The following is a 19064-nucleotide window of genomic DNA, read 5'->3' on the forward strand; positions in this document are numbered from 1 at the left end:
CTAAACTCATTGCGAAATTATTTTTGAAATTATGAAAGTATATAAACCATGAATAAATGTCGACTCCTGTTGGTCTTTAGTGGGTTAAAGGACGCGGGCCGGAAGGGCCATCGAGGATGAAGCGCCTGCCAAGCGGAAGTGGTCGCGTGCGTTGCATCCTGTCGGCAATTATGCCGCAGCAGCAGCAGCGGCAGCAACAATTACAGTTACAGCTGTTGCAACCCCCCAACCCCGCCACCAAACCACCCGCGCCCACGAAGCCAATACCCCTTGTTCGCCCGCTTGTAAGCCATTTTAATTGCTTGTCTCTTTTTAATTTTCAGCTCTTTTGTTATACTTCCCTACCCTTTGGCCCCACATCCCCACCTGGCATGCATTTATCCCCATTCCAGACTATATATGTATGTAGGTATTAAAGCCTTTGTCTGAGTCCTTTCTTGGCCTCAAGTTGACATTTTTGTTGGCCGTACTCTGCTGACTTCTGGCCAAGAGGTCGCCGCTCTTTGGTTTGTAGCAGCCAAAGGGCCTTTTGCTGTTGACCATTTGCCATTTGCCGGAGCTAACGAACTAATGTTAAATGCACGGCAAGTGCCATTTGAGCTTCCGCCAGCTCATTGGCCTGAAGACGCCTGCAACAGCAATTAACAAAGGTGCACCTGCTCCACCTGCTGCTCCTCCTTCTCTCTCCTTGCAGCGGACAATGGTTCTGGAGCCGGATTCGAAATGGTGTCCGATGGCAGCTAAAACGTGTGTAATCAGAGCATAATTGTCTAAAATAGCTCCACATTTGCTGTCTGCCATGGAATGGAGCGTTTGTTTGTCCTGCTCGAATCACCCATCGAAAATCGATTAGGTTCTCAGGCGAAATGGAGCTCAAATCGTTTCGTATAATTACACATTGAAGGGTTTGTTATAGAGAAACTGCCAATTTTTGAATCTTCAAGATGCTATATTTGCATATTTAAATCCCTTTCTTCTTTTGCTTAATATAAGCTTCAATTAATATTATACAATTTAAGCTTGAATTTGAAATGCTCGCCATTAAGTTTGCAATGTAATTAAAACATAAATGAAGCAAGTAAATCGTTTAATTACGTTTTTACTCCGGTTACCCAACTAATTAAAGGCTTTATGGTTTCCTACAATTTCATTGTGGTTTCATATAACAAACTATACAAAGCACAATCCATTTTTTAGTTCAACCAAATTAAAGCTTGTAACGAAAATATTTAACATGCTATATTTTGACCAAAAATATTTATGAAACTACACGCTTCTCCATTGGGTATATTTAAATTTTCGAAACGCAATATGTGAGTAATTGGAGTTTGAAAACTTTTGAACTGATTTCCATTCCCATTGGTACACTATTGCACACATCCGATGTGATGGCAAAATTGTTTAATCTAAATTCATAACGTGACACAAACACAGTGAGCACAAAACAACAGAGCACAGATTTGGCTGACATTTTGCCTAAATAATTGATTTCGACCCCCCGAAAAGCAGAAAGAATTGCAGCCATGGACGATGAAAGCTGCTCGCTAAGTGGCGTGGCAAATAAAATGATTTAAATATTCAAAACAGCACTCGCAGCAGCCCCCCCCAACCCCCTCCCCAACTACCCATTCAACATGCAACAATTTTTTGTACGCATCGTAAAAACAAAAAAACGGCAGAGCGAAAAAGTTTAAATTTCTTTTACGGCCCAAAACCGACTCTAATCCACTTTGGCCGACAATTTTCGGCCGACCGCAGGCGAAAAATAAATGAAATCATGAAATAATAAACTAAATTAGGTGCGAATTGTGTTTTGGCCAGTCTGACCTGTGTTGCCCCCATTTATATATGTATGTAAGTATATTTCTTACATTAACCACAGCCACTAAAATAATTTTCCAGCGAAAGATGCGCAAAAAAACAAAGAACTTTAAGTCAATAAAAGTGTCAAAAACATGCAAGTGCTGCTGGCGTACAGTTATTCCTGTAATTATAATAAAATAATTAAATAATAGGCAACTGCAAGTGTAACAAGTTCTTTTTCAGTCAAATCGAAAACAACAACGAAACTAGGCTACTCCTGCTGCAATTGACTCCTGGATTCCATGGCTCCGCCCACTTTTTTTCTTTTTTGTGGGCTGGCGAGGGAGGTTTGAAAATTATTATTGTGGCATTTGTATGCCAACCTCAGGCTCGTATATAACTTTCAGTATGTTGTTCTGCTCACACACACAAACTTTTATAATAATTTGCGCAACAAATTTGAAATTGTAATGCCGACTCATTAGAAAGTTTTTCATTCGAATTTGTTGCCTTTGCGGCGGCTGCCTTTCCTTCCTTTTTTGTCCTTTATTTTTTTTTGGTTTGCTGTCCTGTTGTTTTTCCATATTATTTTTTTATAATTTTTTACTCTAACACACTCTATAAAATTGGTTACACCATGCAAAAGGCAAAAGGACGAAAGGACCGAATCTGTGCCAGGACGATATGTATAACCCGACTTAGAACTACTGAAAAAAAAAATAAATAAAAAATAGTAACTAAATTTTATTACTCTTATGCCATATATATACAACTTTTGTATCAACTTTTTAATATTTTTGCAGTGCATTGCCAGTTTGGCAAAGTCCCAAAAAACAAAGCATTGTTTTCTCCGCCTGGGGATTAGTGTCAAGTTATGCCTATGCAACTTTTCGATATTTGGGTAAATGCATATTGGCTTTGGCCTTGAAAACGTGCACCTGGTTCTGCATTTGTTATGCAGATTGAATCCGACATGATTTCAGAATGGCCAACTATTTTCCTGGCATTCGAGTCGTTTTCTAAATGAAAGGATGGCGCTATTCGCTTTTGGCGATTGACAGCAGTCAGTAGTCAGTTCGTTTTCTAGTTAATAAAATTCTAATTAGTTGAAACTGCATCTCCGATGGCGAGGATGCCGCATTTGCACACCTATTTGTAACATATGTATGTACGCAAATATGGGTGTGTGATTTTAATTACGTAGAGGCTCATTAGCATTTTTCACAGTTGTTTACTTGTTTGTTTTCGTGGCTGCCGTCGAGACAAACTTCCTCTGACGCTATGTGAAATCCTACTCATTGCATTGACATTGCACAAATGCAACGGAAAAGGAGGAGGAATGGCAGTCGCGACTATCAGATACCCGGTGTATTTGTATTTGTATTTACATACTATTCAATCTGTTTTTTAAGCCAACCAAGGCTATAAATTCGAAGATAAATCAGTTTTCTGCATTAAGTGGTAATAATCATACATAATAAGTTTTCAATGGTAAAATCCTGTTCTTAAATTGGAAATTGCATTTACTTAGCCCTTTGCTTGATCAGTCCATTTATGGCCAATTGAACTCCTCGAATGCCATCATTTCGAGCTCATCGCTGCGGAATATGAATGTTTGTGCAAGTTGGCTACAGACGTGCGAGTACCGTGCACCATTGCCATCAGCGGAAAAGTTCAAATAAACAAAATGTTATTGCAACAAGGAGCAATGCGCAATGCAGTGGCGCTGTGGAAAAGGGGTCGAGAGGGGGTCGAGAGGGGCTCAAAGTACTCTTACAGTTGGCATACAAAATTAGCAACTTTTTTCCAGCTGCGCCAGTTGCTGCGCAAAGACGAGGTGGAAGATGGGGCAAGGGCATAGTTTTAATATGAATTTGCATGTAAGATTAACGATGGCAGCAGCGCAGGATTCTCGAGGGAATCTCCCAGCTCCTTGGCTACATCCTCCAGCAGCTCGTCCTGTGTGTTTTTGTTCCTGGGCTAATTGAGTTCTTGAACTTGGCGGCTGTTGTTGCCATGCTGGCTGTTGTTTACGCCATTACAGACCCACTTATTATGAAATTGAGTTGCTCGAAATGGCAGCCGCACATGCGACAGCCCATGAATAATGCAATTATTGTTGCAGGTGCCGGCATGTTGCAGCAGCAGCAGCAGCAGCATATAGCAACACTTGCTTAATTAACTATTAATGTGGGCGTGTGCACCTGCGTTGCCCGAGCCCAGATCTTTGACAAATGGTCATGTCACGCGTCTCAGCCTGCAATCTCTGGCCAGCTCCAGTATCCTTCGCCGCAGCTATGAAAAGCCATGGGAAAGCCATGAGAAATGGCAAATTCATTTACGCGACGCTGCATTTCCCACGCTGCTAAACGGAAAATGCAAAATGAACGGCTGCCAGGCGTCCGGAGTTTCTGGTTGGGATTGCAGGCACCAAGGCACAAAAAATAAAAAAAAATAGGAACCCAGCATGTACGTGAGGCAACATCAGCTCTAACAAGTGACAACACCCAACTCATTGCGCCAGGACCTCCGAAAAGGAGAGGAAATGCCTGGAAAATTGCATTTTGAGTGCAAATATTAATTTCAGCTGCCGCAACATACAAAGGCTGAGGCAACATCAGCAGCAGCAATGCAACATGGCCATCAGCAACATTACACTGAGAACATAATGTTTTACTATATGAAAAAGAATATACATAAATAAATTTTAGATCATTTAATTTTAAATTTATTTTCCTTTTTCGATTAAATTGTTTAGGATATCAATTTAATTGAAGTGGTAATCTACTTGACCGTGAATTTTTCATGTGCAGCTGGAAAAACTGTAGCACCATCAGCAGTTCTGGGCAGGAGCTGGTGGCTCCTTCAAAGCAATGTCCGGGCAGCAGCTCCATCTCCATCTCCGTCTCCTGGTATTTGTGTTATGTAATTTTGAAAGCGTGGCCAACATTTGCTAAAACGCATTCCGCAATGACAAATGCATTGCATATCCTGCAGCGAGCACTGCATCCTTCTTCCTCGCACGGCACTTAGCTTAATGGAGCAGAGCTGCTCGGACATGTGGCACTGTGAGGCGGCGAGTGTGGCGCACCCATTTTTTTTTTTTGTTCGCATTTCCTCCGGGTGCGGCACGCATCTCCAGCTTAAACGAATTAAAATGAAAGGCGGCAGCAGCATAAGTCACATGCAAAAGTTTGACCAAATGTGTCGGCATCTGGAGGAGAGGGCTCCTTGAAGTGTGGAAACGGAAGGAGTGAATTCACAGCGCAAAATGGCTCAAGGACAGCTGGCTCAGCTGGCCAGATATGTGACCCACTTGCGCCACATATTTAATGGCTAAACTAGTCCTTCGATTTCGCGCCTGATTCAAGGAATCGTTGAATTTGGTGGGTCTCACATAGTTCAATAGTTTATATGGAATTAAAAACTTAATAAACCTATTGTGTACATTGTTTACTCATTGTTATTAACATTAATGAAATGTATTTGTGGTTCCTATTCAAAATGACATTTCAATCATATCCAAAATCAGACCACAATCCTTGACAAAAGATGTTGTTAATGGTATTGACTAGGATTTGAATATCCTTGAATGCAACTGTGGCAAGTTATCTACCATCTAGATTTCATTAGTGGAACTCTTCCGTCCATTTAGTAAAGGACCTGCACACATTTGGTCCAACTGGCGCGTCATCTTGGCTGGGATTCAATTAAAGGCGACTTAAACCACACGCACCCGCAGTGGCAACCACTTGGAGTCCCTTTCGGTGGAGCTGGCCGGGCGTGTTGCAAATTGCATGTTGGTTTTGCGCTGCAACAGATTTGCGCGGAACAACACACACACATATTCGCTTGCAGCGAGGTAAATGTTGCGCATACGCAACGTATGCCAGATGTTGCACCAAAAGTTTAGGATTGCCGCCAAAGGGGAGCGGTGGCTGTTGCGAACTACTCGTTAGACGTTGACACAAAATGTTATTTCACTTCAATTAAATGCGAGGCAAGTGCGCGGGGTTGGCGTCTAAGCCATTATGCGAACTTTGTGTCGGTGTATATGCACCTAAATGCGCTTGTGCATTGTCAGTCAATTTGGCAAGTGCCAGAACCGCGAAACTTTCTTAACGCATTTGCAGCTTGTTGCCACTGTATACAAATACTCTTGTTGTCTGCAGCTGCAGACGAGCTTGTACTCGTGCTGTTCTATCTGATGCCGCCACCCGCTTACGTAATTACGCAAGAGCCGGAAAGTTTTCGCGCAGCATGCGCTTTCAATTTCCGCATTCCGGAATTGTTTGCCAAAATCAAATTCAAATTACAAAACGATTTTCGCTTCTGCTGCTGGCACGCGGCTCTGTTTCTATTTGCGGGCCCAATGCCACACCTGACTTCCCTATTGATTTCGATGCAGACATCCGGCGGATGTGTTAATCTCAGATTTTCCCATCTCACTTGCCCTGAGTTCGGCGCTCAAAAATTATTCCTAAACGACGGCTCGACGGGATTTTAAAGCCGCGCCTGCAGCGGCGACAAAATGCGGTCTCCTCGTCGGATTGCCATCGAATTAGCCTCGCCGACTTGTCGCTTTGTCGACTCTGATCGCATTTTGTGCGAAACACGCATGACAAACTGCAGCGGCATCCTCTGGGGATGCACTGCGAGAAATTAGAGTGCAGAAAAATATGAACTTAATTACCAAAGTTAGCTGAACATTTGTGCTACTAGGTTTCTAAATATTGCAGTTATTTAAGTTAACTAACTTATTAATTTATATTTAGTTACCAGCAAGACCAATTAACTTATCCCCCGTTTTTTAACGTGCATTTGGCTGGTAATGCCGCGATTTGCGCGCCTATATGCGATATAGATAGTATTTGGTAGCAGCCATTCTGACATCTGGCCAATTACTCGGCATTTTTGGGGCGAAGGCTTTGTTTGGTTCATGGTCCGGGTTAAGCGGGTTTGATTCGGTTTTGGCCGCCACTAAGCCAACTGATTTCCATGGAGCTCATATGCGTTTGGCTTGCAAGGAAACCAATTGGCAAATCAAAATATGGGCATTTAAATTAAAGCGACGCATTTAATAAAAGCTGTATTGATTGCTGATTGAGGCTATAGGTTTCGCACTATGACAGAAAATTGTGAGTGTCATATTCGTCTAATGAATGAATGAATACATATTTCTAAGACAAAAAATTATATACATTTGTATGCAATGCATCTGAAAGTGAATCTGCACTTGTGCTGTTTTCCAAGGAAAATGGCACAAAGTGCCGCAATTAGAGTATAAAGTTGGAGGTAATGTTCTCAGAGAAACTTGTTAAAGGCTTGCTTTTAAATTGCTTGACAAAATGGCTTGGCTGGCCAAAAGTGGCCTTAACCCCTGACCTTTTCATAGCATTTTTTCGCCAAGCAGCGCAAAATGCTCATAATTCGCTTGTTCCTTTGCACTTGAATTAGACGTGCATATGTGTTTGTATGTGTGTGTTATTTTCGAGCCATGTCCTTGCAGCTGCAAGGCTCGAAAAGTCGTTTGCTTGGACTGTGCAAACAAAATGAGCGAGCAGCGGCGACTAGTGGATGGATGCATTAATGGATGGAAAAATGTCCCACCTGGACCGGCAGCTCCTCCTGCGCCGCTCTATCTCCTCGGCACGTGTGAGTGGGCCAGGTGCTCTTGACATTGCCCCGAGTGAAAGGAGGAGGCTTCAGTGTTTACGCTGCCACATGGCGAATGCTTCAGCCTGGAGAGTTCTCCTTCTCGAGCTCGCCGTCTTTGATTGCGTGCTCGTCTCGCTGGGATCATGTATATAGCATATACATATAGTGGAAGACTCGTCTTGGGCTCGTTAAGTGTCGCCTCCTTATGGCATTTCATGCTATTTTAAATGCATTTGAATAAATAAACACTCGCACACGCTCGTAAAATGTTTATTACGTGGGCAAATGTTTGTGTCTGGCCTCATTAGGAATGGAAGCCGCCCAGCGGTGGGCGTGGCACAATGCGAATGATGCAGCAACTACAGTTCGCACTTAATGCATTTTTAATTTAAAGCCCCGACACTGTAACGCACATCCCCGAGACGTTACAATTGCATCGGAATTGCTTTAATTGAGTGGATTTGCATGCAAAATTCGAGAGGCAAACACAAACCGATGGCAAGTGTCCCCAAAGGCAATTCAATGTGGAACCGAAGTGATTTCACCTCAAGTTGTGGCCAAACTCTTTTAACGGGTTTGGGAGAGTGCGCTTTAATTGATTACCCATCAATTATGCACATTTCGCGGCGTACGTGTCGTATGCGTGATATTTTTATTGGTCTTTGATTAACCGCCTGCTGCACACATTTGGCGGCAAATCCGTTCAATTGTCTGAATCCCACTCCAATCGAAAAGAAGAAGTAGAGAAGATAGTAAATTTGCATACAAATCCTTTGCACCATTCCTTTTGATGCGACTGTCAAATGCTGAGCAAACAACATGGCCAAGATTCATGTATCTCAACTTCAGCTTGACACTTTAAGTGGAAGTTATGCAAATAAATAAATGCGGATTGACAGCGAGATAAATGTTATATATATATACAGATAGAATGACACATGACAGCTCAGATGGAGTGTGGGCAAACAGACAAAGGCAATTAAAGAGTGTTCAAACACACACACATACTACTAAATCTATTGACAAAACGCCTTGAGATACGCGAACGATTCCCTTTATAAAGTCAACGTGTGTGTGTGCCAGCCCGCTGGGCCGCATAATTATAATGAATCCTTTTGTCAGCCAACTTAACCCTAATTTGTGCCAGCTCACACTATCCATTATCCTTGGCTGTAAACACATTTTGCGTTTGCCATTTATGCCATTGTATTCCACATGCAGGTGCGAAAACGGCTAGGAGTGGCTTATACAAAAAAAAAAAAAGTCGGCGTCAACTACGTCTGCTAATTAAGCTCCGAAATGCACAAATTCAGAATGCCGAGTAGCCGGGGTGAAAAACTCAACTATTTCTGCATTGTTGCTGCGACTTTTGTGCATAAAACCGAAGCAGATGCTGCCCGAGCCTCAGATTCATCCACATCTCCATCTCCATACTCGCTCTAGGTTTTTTTCTATTTTTTTTGAAATTTTTTTGCAGCTGATGCGGGCTGCTCGCGAGTTGTGAAAGCTTCAGCCCTGACCACATTTTAATTGGGCTAAGCACACGCCATGTGCTGCATGTGTGACGTGCTATTAGTGAAACTTTTAAATGAGTTAGTTAAGTAAAGCGGGTTACGTTATTATGAGTTTTTGGCTCGGACATTACAAAAGCTTGTCAGCCCGGCCAGCTCGGCTGGTGCTCTCACATTCTATAGTACATTCTGCCATTCTTTGGGCTCCAACAATATGCATGGGGCGGCATCCTGGCCGTGTGGCAGAAAGGAACTTGCAGCATGTAGCTGCGTTGTGGGATTATGCACACCTCGAAGTTGTATGGCTTCTTGTAAAACCGAGCGAAGTTGCTATGCGATGCGGAACAAGTTGGGTGCATCATGCAGCTTACACATCTCGGCTAATGAAATTGTTTTTCTCAAGCCTTTCTCACTGTCTCATTTTAGTAAATTTAATGGTACTTAAACCAATTAAATCGTAGGGGGATTTCAATCATCATAATGCGATAATGTCAAATTACAATTTCCTCCGATTTTTGCACCAAAAATCGTTTTCTAATTATGCTAATGCTTAGTATCTTTTTTACACAATTTTTCCTTTGCGAAATGCACGAATACAATGCCAAATGTTCAGTGGCAGAGCAAACTCGATGTTTTATTGGGGAAATTACTCTGGCAATTATATGTCCAAAGTGGGTGCAATCAATTTTCAATTAGTCGCATGCAATAATTCCGCCAACATTTCTTGAAAGGCAAAAACGCTTCGGATTGCCGTTGGTAATTATTGGAAATTATATGGTGCTCCGAGCATTTCTGTATAAATGCGCATGTATTTATGCGGCAGGGATCGCAGTCATGCCAATCGAAAATACTTGAATACGGCAAAGGAATGCGACGGATGGAGGGCGAAAAAATATTATTCAATTACACACCATATCCAGGACAATGGTTACGACGAGCATAAATGCCAGCCGCCTGCCCATAAATACACAAAGTCTCCCTTTTCAGCCAGCCGCCAATGTGCTGGCCATAAATCGAGGTAATAACATTCGAGAATACTCATAATAGTTTCGTTACCCAGGCGAGCATGTTTCAACTATGATTCTCGAAATGAAATCAATGTATAATCCCGTCGAACCAAATGAAACAGATACAGATAGCAGCCCGTAAATGGCCAGAAAACTTCGTTGGATTGAGAAGCATAATCGATACGAGCCGTATGCCTCACCCAATTAGCTGGGCTGACTCCCCAAAGGAGACTTTCACCTGGACTTGGAACGGCAGTGATAAAACAGCCGACGCCCTCTGAAGGAAATTTACATAAAATTCAAATAAAATAAAACGACAAACGTAATAATCATTAGTCGGCTCTCCTGGGTGCAGTCCACACAGGACTCTGGGCACTGGACATTGGACATTGGACACTGGACACTGGGCACAAGATGCCTGCATCTGGGCGTTTTGAAGGAGGAGAAGATGCTGACTTATTTATGGAGTTTCCATGTTAACGAGCCACTCGCAGTAAATTAATTTAGGCCCTGATAAATATTACCTATGGGTCGACCATAAATTCGAGACACTTTAAGATATCTAAAGGTTCCCAACAGTTGGACCAGCATTTTATGTGTTTATAGATATAGTATATATATGAGAAATATTCAAAGTTCCTTTGAGCTGTATCACTTAGAATCCAATCCATTCCTGCAGTGCAATCTTCTGCTGTTCGATTTGCTCGCCCATCTTCTGGGTCATGGCGAACTGGATGAGGATGAGCAGGTAATTGACCAGAATCGATGTAAACTGTTGAAATACAAGTAATTAAGTTTTTGATTAACATATGCTGCATGTTACCCACCAAACCGATAACTTTGCGGCTGAGCACAACATCTAGGCCACTGGTGAAATGAATCTTGGCCTGAATCCTCCACGACATTAGGGATTCGACCAATGGTCGCAGCGAGGACTTTTGGGGAAACCAATCATCCAACTTCTCGACGAGGCGCAGGCATCTCCTTGCCTCGTAAATGGTGCGATCGCAATAGAATGGAGCTATCAGGAGCTTGTACAGCGGTGGGATCATGACCAGGGCCACATAGCCGAGCATTCGATAGCCAGTGCCGTTCTCTTCCTCATTCTGCTGGCCAATGCCCACGGACTGGCCAAACAGGATGTACAACTCACTCGTGCTCATGGCCAGATCATGGGCCATGGCTGCCCACAGACTGAGGGCGTAGACTCGGTTGATCTCCTGGACGAGATAGTGCAGCTCCTGGATCATGGACACCACCTGGCGTATGCGCAACTCCTGTACGTGCAGCTGCGGAAATCGCCAGTTGAGAAATTCCGGCTTGAGCAGTTGTTGCAGCAACCGGAAACGGATGCCCAGCATCTCGGCCAGGGTCATGTGCACATAGCCCGTGAAGTGGGGTCCTCCAGTGACTATCGTATAGCACAGGGCGAAAAGCAGGAAGAGAGCTCGATGACCGCTGGCCACTTGCACGGCGGCACTGTTGATGGCCATCAGGTAAATAATGGTCACTATTCCCAGCACCACTATATTCTTTCTCAGCATTTTTCTATAGTTCAGATTAGCTCCGAAGTCGCTCATCAGCCTTGAATCCAAGGCAGCCAATCTCTGATAGATTCCCAAGTGCCGGCGTGCAAATACCTGCAAGGATATCACAGTGACCACAAAGACCAAGGTGGACATCACCAGTTCCAAGGCTGATATGCTTAGCACTAGATTGTCGGCCTTTGCCAGGCGTTCTCTGACATCTTCGGCTTCCAGAAGGACACTCAGGGACCCAAAGAGACAGCATAACGCCGCAATGGCCACCGACATGGAATAGATTCTGCTTGCCCGGCTGATCCTAAAGTTCGATCCACGTATGCCGAAACCATTGCAGCCCATAAGGAACTGCAGGATGCAAATGAATCCGGCACAATCGAAAACCGTTTCCGGTTCACGGAAGAAGTACAACACGGCCATCGCATTCAGTTTTCGGAGTAGAACTAATGACTATTCCATGCGGAAGAGCTCCAGATACTATCCACAAGATAAAATACTTCCAAAAATCCAAGCAGCACAATCACAATCCAAAGGGCTCAAAAGTACACTTGAAATAAAGTTGGCAAGTGTTATAATTATTCTTAATAATAAAAGAAGCACTTACCAACAAAGATAATAATTTGGTTTAATTAAGACATATAATTTTATTGGGCATTAATCAATTTTAACAATCAAATATAAAACGTTTTATGTCGGATTTCCTAACTTTCTATACCCTACATACAAATATTTAGTATTTGTTATTTTCATAAATGAATTGAAGCCATTAAAGCAATATAGTAATTAACTTGATTACTTTTGTAATAGCTTGGGACAAGTGCTTTTCCGATTTACAAATAAATTTGACCTGTTTTTCGTTAGACGCGGTAAACAAAATAAACGTGTAAATACGAGGCAACTTAACACTTTTGTTTTGGCCATTTGAAATATTAGTAGTCCGTCGAGTTTCTAACCAGTTAGTGCAGCAGGAGTTCTCTCAATTAGTTACCACATTAGTTACCACTTAACAGGGAAATACATTTCTAACATTTCAATTGAGCAATAAATGTTTCAATTGATTTGAGCTTGTGGTCAGTTGGTAGTTTTATAAATATGTTAAAACGATGTGAACTGCTGGAATACGAGTAATTTAATTTCAGCAACATGCGAGAAAGGAGTGGAAAAGCTGTCAGATTAAATGCCATAATCCATGGGATTATGGCCAAGCTGGCAAAAGTTGTTAATGCCCGGTGACAGAGCTCAACCCTTCGAACTGGGCCAGTTCGTTGATGTACAGGTATATGGAATGATTTACAGCTCTCGCAGGATGGTGAAATTAACCGAGATGTGGGCCAGAAGATGGAGCCGGGCATTTTGTTTGGCTCACTCTCGCTTCTCTTAATTATTTTGCATTAAATATTTATGAAATGGCCGAAAGAAAGTCGCGCCAAGGGACAAGAAGTGTAAAATTAATTAGGCAGTGGTCGGATGGAAAAACGTCAAATGGTTGCAAATGACAACCGAACGGCATGAAGGCAGTTAATAAATTGTTTGCTGCACATTTGTGGTTCAGCGCACAGGGACACAAACATACAGACGCAGAATTATTTATGCGCAACTGTTGATTTTCTGGCTGATTAACCTCTGGGCGGCTTAACTAGGAAATAAATCGTATAAATGAAATGCACCATCAAGAGCCAAATGAGCTTTGAATACTCTGCATTGAATGCGATTAAAATCTATACCACAAACTATATCCATTAGTCGGTGAGTTCTTGCCTTACTGGTTAGAGTATTTCGCAGTAATTAGTTCTGTTTTTTTGTTGCCATTTATATTTATTATTTATCGCCTTTCGGCTCAGTGCACCGCCAGTAACATATGCAGCCACATTTGCATTAAGAACAGCAATTACCAAATCCAATCGCATCCAATTGAATTAAATTGACTCGGCTCCAGGGGCTGTGGTCCAGTAACTTTTAGGCTTGCCCCTTTTCCACTTTTCCGACCATTTGTCCTTGTCAGGATACGAGGTCCTCGGCACTCCCACACACACACTCGAGCGTCCTGACAGCTGGTTGACTGACTGATGGAGCGCCTGATTGACTCACCGAAATGTCCAAAAGCAAAACAACACCGAGTCACAAAAAGGCAAATCAAATCTCCGCCCATATGGATTCAATTAACGCTAATTTAAAATGCCAACATATCTGGAGAGGCTTTCCGCCGAAGGGAAAAATAAATAGAAAATTCCCAGTCAGTTTTCCACATGACCCCCGTCAAAATTTCGACTTTGACACTCCAAAGGGGCAAAAAATCGACAACAAAAACAGAAAGGACAACCTTTCCTTTGATTGAGGGCAATAAATGAGTCAAATCAAATTTAGATCCTAGGATGTGTTAAAAATGTATGCGATGAGGTGTTGCCAAAAAATTCTGTATCAACACCAGTTAAATATTTGTTGGTTCCTATAGATACAGAATTTTCATACCTCTTTTAAATTTATTTAAATAAATACTTATTTTAAGAACTAGCTCATTTGGAAGTTTTGCATCATTTCGAAAGCTGTAATTATTGGACGAATTAAATTTCCCAGACGATCGCTAAATTTTCTATCAGTTTAAAAGGTGGCTTGTCCAGTTGGCATGACGACGTGGCGATTTGTAGGCACTTGCTCGACTGAGTGGGTCCTAATGCCGCTCACAATTAAATTAAATAACACCATAATTAATTACTGGCCACGCACACGCTCATGCTCACGCTCAAAGGACTTGATTTGCTGGCCAAGAAGGTGCTAATGTCCTGGCCCATTCATTGTGTGATGGTGTGCGTGAGTGAAATAAAGAATGATTTATGGCGGTAAGCTAACTAACGTTCTGCACCACGCATGTTCTTGTTCTCACAATTAGACGCTGACCCCCAGTGCGGCAAAAGTGGGCGGGGTCGGTCCAGTCCTTGCCCCTTTCGAGAAGCGGCCATAAATCGCATCGTAAATAAAGCAGCAGCAGCAGCAGCACAATGGAGCCATCAACTTTTGATGCAACTTATAACCGTATTTGGCCATAACGGCGCCAATGGGCCTGCATTGATTGGATATATCGAGCATCCTTAAGCGGCGGTCCATCGTCAACCAGCGCTCGAATGTCCGCCCATCAAGGAGCAGTGATAACGGGCCAGTTCCTGGTCGTCCTTGGACATCCTTCGTCCTTTCGGCACAACGACGTTTAATGTTAACGAGCGAATGGCCCTGGAATAAGTGCACTCCTTTCCCGACGCCTTTATAAATTGTGTTATGCATAAAGTTTATGCGAACATAATACGCTGTAATATAAGTATATGTATATACATAATATATATACTTATAGTCAAGGGTTATCATCGCGGCTGCTTTATCTCGCGCAGCTGCTGAAATACGCGCCTCTTCTTTTCGCCCGCAATCTGTGGCACATCTTCAGCAACTTTTTTTTCCTGGCTGCATGTTCATTTGCTGCACAGCATAAAATCCACTCAGCCGTGCCACATAAAACCAGCAGAAAGCGATGAAATTATGGTGCCCACTCATTGTGCTGCAGCATCTCACCTCTCGCAGTGAATCTGCAACGCCGTCAAGTTGCACAGATGCCCCGCATTCCATTCCATTCCATTCTTTTTTCCATTGCAGAGGGGCGACTTCGGTTTATTAGCTCGCAATATCCGAAATATTTGAACCAGGCCTTGGACTTAGTCAGACTGACTAAAAAAAGTACAGAAATAAAAATAATTATTATATATTATATTTGCTATAAGAAGAACTAAATCATGATTAATTAAAGATTTTTTAAGATTTTGCAGCTCTATTAAAAACAAATAAATCGTGTTGCAACATAAAACTCTTTAACATAAAACTGCTTCGGATTTTCACCTAGAAAAAAAAAAAAACATTATTAATTACTTATTTAAACAATTATCAACTTATCTGTATTATAATATTAATTGGAAGCTTTTTATAAAAATTATGTAATTATTTGAAATTAGAAACCCGCCACATGCAACGCGGGTACGAAATTGTTGCAGAAATCCCTTGGATGGCGCTGCGTTCCCGAGGAGATGCCTTCGGGGCAGGCAATCCGATTATGTTGCACGTTCCAGGGCGACCGGGTGGAACTTTCCTTGCCACATGACGACTTCGCAGCCGGAGCCCGACGTGCGTCAGAACTGATTAATGAGCTGCAAATGATGTTATGCGCAACGCCCGCTCTGCCAGTTCGTAAATCAGGAATAATCGGGCGTGCCCCAAGGCGTGGATTCTGTGTGGCACTGCCACTATGCCACTATACCACTATGTACTATATAGGGTGTGTGGCGGGCCTCAAAACGATGCTAATGATGGTGGTGATGCGGCATTGTTCGCGTGCGCAGACAGCTTGACATTCATCGCTTGCATTTCACTTGTTGCCCCGGCAACAGCTGTTGCTCGGTGGCGAGTGAAAGGGGCAGCTCCATTATGCTCGTATCTTCGGTACCTAAACTCCCCTTGGTCTGGTCTCCAAAGGGAGCAAGCCACAAACTTGCCCGACAATTGGCAGATGTCAGCTTTAAGCCATTTTAAAAAGCAAATGTCTGACAAAGCTGCAACTAAAACTTTTTATGCCCCACTTTGCCCGGCCATTCACAACTTGTACGTGGCAAATAAAAGTGCACCCGGGGACCGGCTGCGTATCGCTTGCCAAATGGGATAGACAACACTCCACTTCCTGCCCGCATCCCAAATCCGAAATGCGAATCTGGCTTGGCCTGGAAACAGATTTAAGTATGCAGTTGTAAGCCATAAAATCAGCTTAATACTTCCGTTGAGCCACCAAATCTGAATTTATTGCCGACACAAGAAAAGAACGCAAAATGGTAGTTCAGCGGATGAAGTCGATTCGTTGGATACTTTATCTATATTATAACATATATTAGTAAGTTAATTCACATAATATTTAGATAATAATACCTATTAGGTAAAATATATAACTTAACAATGCCGCCATTTCGAATTTAGATATTACTAACAAATCTTATAAATAGGGTATTTTAAATGCCCCTAGAATCTTTGTCAAGGGAAAAGGGTTTTAAATAAAAAGTCTGTGTTCTAATGAGAAAACATGTCATCCACTGGGTTACATAAGGTATCTTTTCTAGGTTTCTATGGCAGGGAGCACCTTGTGACACGGTTCGATTAGCAGGTCAGATGGTCACGAGAATCTCTGTTGTTGTTTCACCTTTGCAGAGCCATCCAGTTTGCTTTCTTTGCCAAGTTTCCATATTCATATTCATATCAACCAAAGTGAAAGTGCTTGATTAGCAGAAAAAAAAAATATATAGAAATCAGCCAGCTGATGGGTGAATCGAGGCACAGGGCATGTGGGTACATCTGGAATGACTGATTGCCATGCCGCTTGTCAGTGATTAGTGTTTATGCAAATGAGTTCTAAAGACCAGGCATAAATATAAATAAATGCTGAGGTCGGACCAACTCAAGTTACCTGGAGCAAGATGAGCAGCAGGCACAAGTGGACGCGGTTGCTCCTAATATGTCTGATTATACTTTTGAATCACACAGCAAGTCCCTTGGGTATTATTGATTAACTATCCAAACATAGTTCATTACCTAATGAATTTTTATTCAGCCAAACAGGTGACATTGAGACCATTGGAATCAGCAGAGATTCGAGCATTGGAGCACTCGATTTCCAAGGGACGATCGGTAACCAGTGGCTTGGCTGCCATCAGTGGGTTCGCCCTGGGCTTGGGAAAAGCACTCACTGGAGTCTTCATCTATGATGTCATCACTGCCAATATCACCGAATCAGAGGACACAATTCAACCTGTTCAATCAAACAGTGGTTCCTTTAGGGAAGTTTGTTTTTCCACTGAAAGCTCTAATTCGGATATAACCTGCCTAGTTTACTATACAAATAACTGAAACTAAAGAAATTAAAATGACTTTGGATAATCAATAATGGTCTGAACTTTATCTAACTTTTGTTCGCAAACACTTTTAGTTTCATTGTGTCAATTTACTTCTTAAAATTCATTTTCGATCACCGTTTTGTCTGCGTTTTTAAATCGAATTAGACACGAGCCCACTCCAAACTGATTCTGTTTAATGGATCTTTTAAAACCTGTTTGGGGTCGCCGCTCTGTCAAGGGTCAAATGGTTTTATTTTCTGCGGAATTTTTGGGGGAATTTGCATATGCAAAGCCCAAGAAACTTTCTACGGTTGCTCGTCACAGATAAAAGTGAAGCAGAACCCGTCGGCTGTTTCAGTTGGATTTCTACGCGATTACGCGAAAGATCGTCGAGAAGATGAAGTCGTTTGGGAACTTGACCTTTGGCCTACTCGTCATCCTTATAGCAAGCTTTACTGTCGGCCTAGAGGGTGAGTTGTGAAAGCGATTCTATATGAATCTAGTATTTCTATTAAGCTTCTTATTAAATTAATCAATCATAATTTGTATCTCATTTTTAGCTCGTCGCCTGGCTCTGCGTCCACTGACAGGAAGGGAACTGAGAAGAGCTCTTAGGGAATCGGGATTCGATGAGGATTCTGCAGCTGGCAGATCAGTGGCGTCGGCTCTGTCCGGACTCAGTGGATTCGCCCTGGGCATCACAAAGGGCATTGGTGGCTCACTGCTGTTCGATGTGGTAACCTCGAATGTGACCATCGATTACATCACCAGTCTGCTGAACTCCACTGCCTCTTCGTCGACTTCAAGCAGCAGTGGAACTGCCCAGGAGATCTGTTTCAAGAGTCGCAGTGCCGACGGCGAGGTCATTAACGGCAGGAGTAATGGCTTCAATGACATGGATGATGGAGCAGATCCCAATGGCGAGTGGAGACAGACTGGCACTGGCACGGGTACGGGTACTGACACTGACACTGGGACAATAACAACACCAACAGAAACTACGCCACCTACCAGCGACGCGGTCTCCAATGGCCTCACCTGCATTGTCCTGAGCAAGGAGGGTTCCCGTCGCCGGCGCCAGTTGCGCATCCAACCAGGAACCTTGAGATCTGTGTTTCCTAAAAGCCATCGGCAGACCTTGAAAAAGTACCGCAGGCATAGGGTTTAGGGTTTAGACCCGATCCTTACTTTAAGCTAACTTATTTATTGACTTCGATTAGTTTATTAAATTTTAATTGTTCCGCATTCCATGGGCCTGGGTGGGCTGCCTTCATTAATGGCCGAATGACTTGGGCAAATTTTGGATTGACACATTTATGATTTGCTGACATGCACTCTGGGTTTCGCCCGAAAAATTCATTTTACAGGGAAGTGGACTCGCCCGCGGAGAAGAAAGCATTGATATGTGACACATACGCAGGCACTGAAAGAAAATGGGACATACTTTGTATTTACAAATTGGAAATGAGTGCTAATGGATAAATTTGAGGGTATCTGTAGCTTATCAGCTTAAAGCGACTAAAGTAACTATTGTTGTATAATCTTGATTATCTTTGCTTCCCTTTCCTCTAATAAGAAAATTCTTTTATGATAAGTTATATATTTTTTTTCTCGGTGCACCCATTTGCAGCG

The 19064-nt window shown here is 42.6% G+C and overlaps 2 protein-coding genes across 2 annotated transcripts; one reads left to right on the forward strand and one right to left on the reverse strand.

Moving 5' to 3' along the window:
* Nucleotides 1-10634: 10634 nt before the first annotated feature.
* LOC6735431 (putative gustatory receptor 57a) lies at nt 10635-11973 on the reverse strand. Its single transcript, XM_002082335.4, has 2 exons — nt 10807-11973; nt 10635-10751 (listed from the first exon to the last, which is right to left on the reverse strand). The coding sequence occupies exons 1-2, from the start codon at nt 11938-11940 to the stop codon at nt 10635-10637; spliced, it is 1251 nt and encodes a 416-aa protein (XP_002082371.1). The 5' UTR covers nt 11941-11973.
* A 5828-nt stretch (nt 11974-17801) lies between these two features.
* On the forward strand, nt 17802-18670 carry LOC6735432. The gene is made up of 2 exons (XM_002082336.4): nt 17802-17902; nt 17993-18670. The coding sequence occupies exons 1-2, from the start codon at nt 17830-17832 to the stop codon at nt 18598-18600; spliced, it is 681 nt and encodes a 226-aa protein (XP_002082372.1). The 5' UTR covers nt 17802-17829; the 3' UTR covers nt 18601-18670.
* The last annotated feature ends 394 nt before the right edge of the window (nt 18671-19064 follow it).

The sequence above is a fragment of the Drosophila simulans genome, chromosome 2R, assembly GCF_016746395.2.
Source record: "Drosophila simulans strain w501 chromosome 2R, Prin_Dsim_3.1, whole genome shotgun sequence".
Taxonomy (NCBI): domain Eukaryota; kingdom Metazoa; phylum Arthropoda; class Insecta; order Diptera; family Drosophilidae; genus Drosophila; species Drosophila simulans.

Excerpts from the sequence above, each read along its gene's own strand:
- LOC6735431 (XM_002082335.4), bottom strand. The coding sequence starts at position 11,940 with ATGGCCGTGTTGTACTTCTTCCGTGAACCGGAAACGGTTTTCGATTGT. Across the intron at positions 10,752-10,806 it reads GCCGCAAAGTTATCGGTTTG|TTTACATCGATTCTGGTCAA; the intron begins GTGGGTAACATG and ends GTATTTCAACAG.
- LOC6735432 (XM_002082336.4), top strand. The coding sequence starts at position 17,830 with ATGAAGTCGTTTGGGAACTTGACCTTTGGCCTACTCGTCATCCTTATA. Across the intron at positions 17,903-17,992 it reads CTTTACTGTCGGCCTAGAGG|CTCGTCGCCTGGCTCTGCGT; the intron begins GTGAGTTGTGAA and ends TCTCATTTTTAG.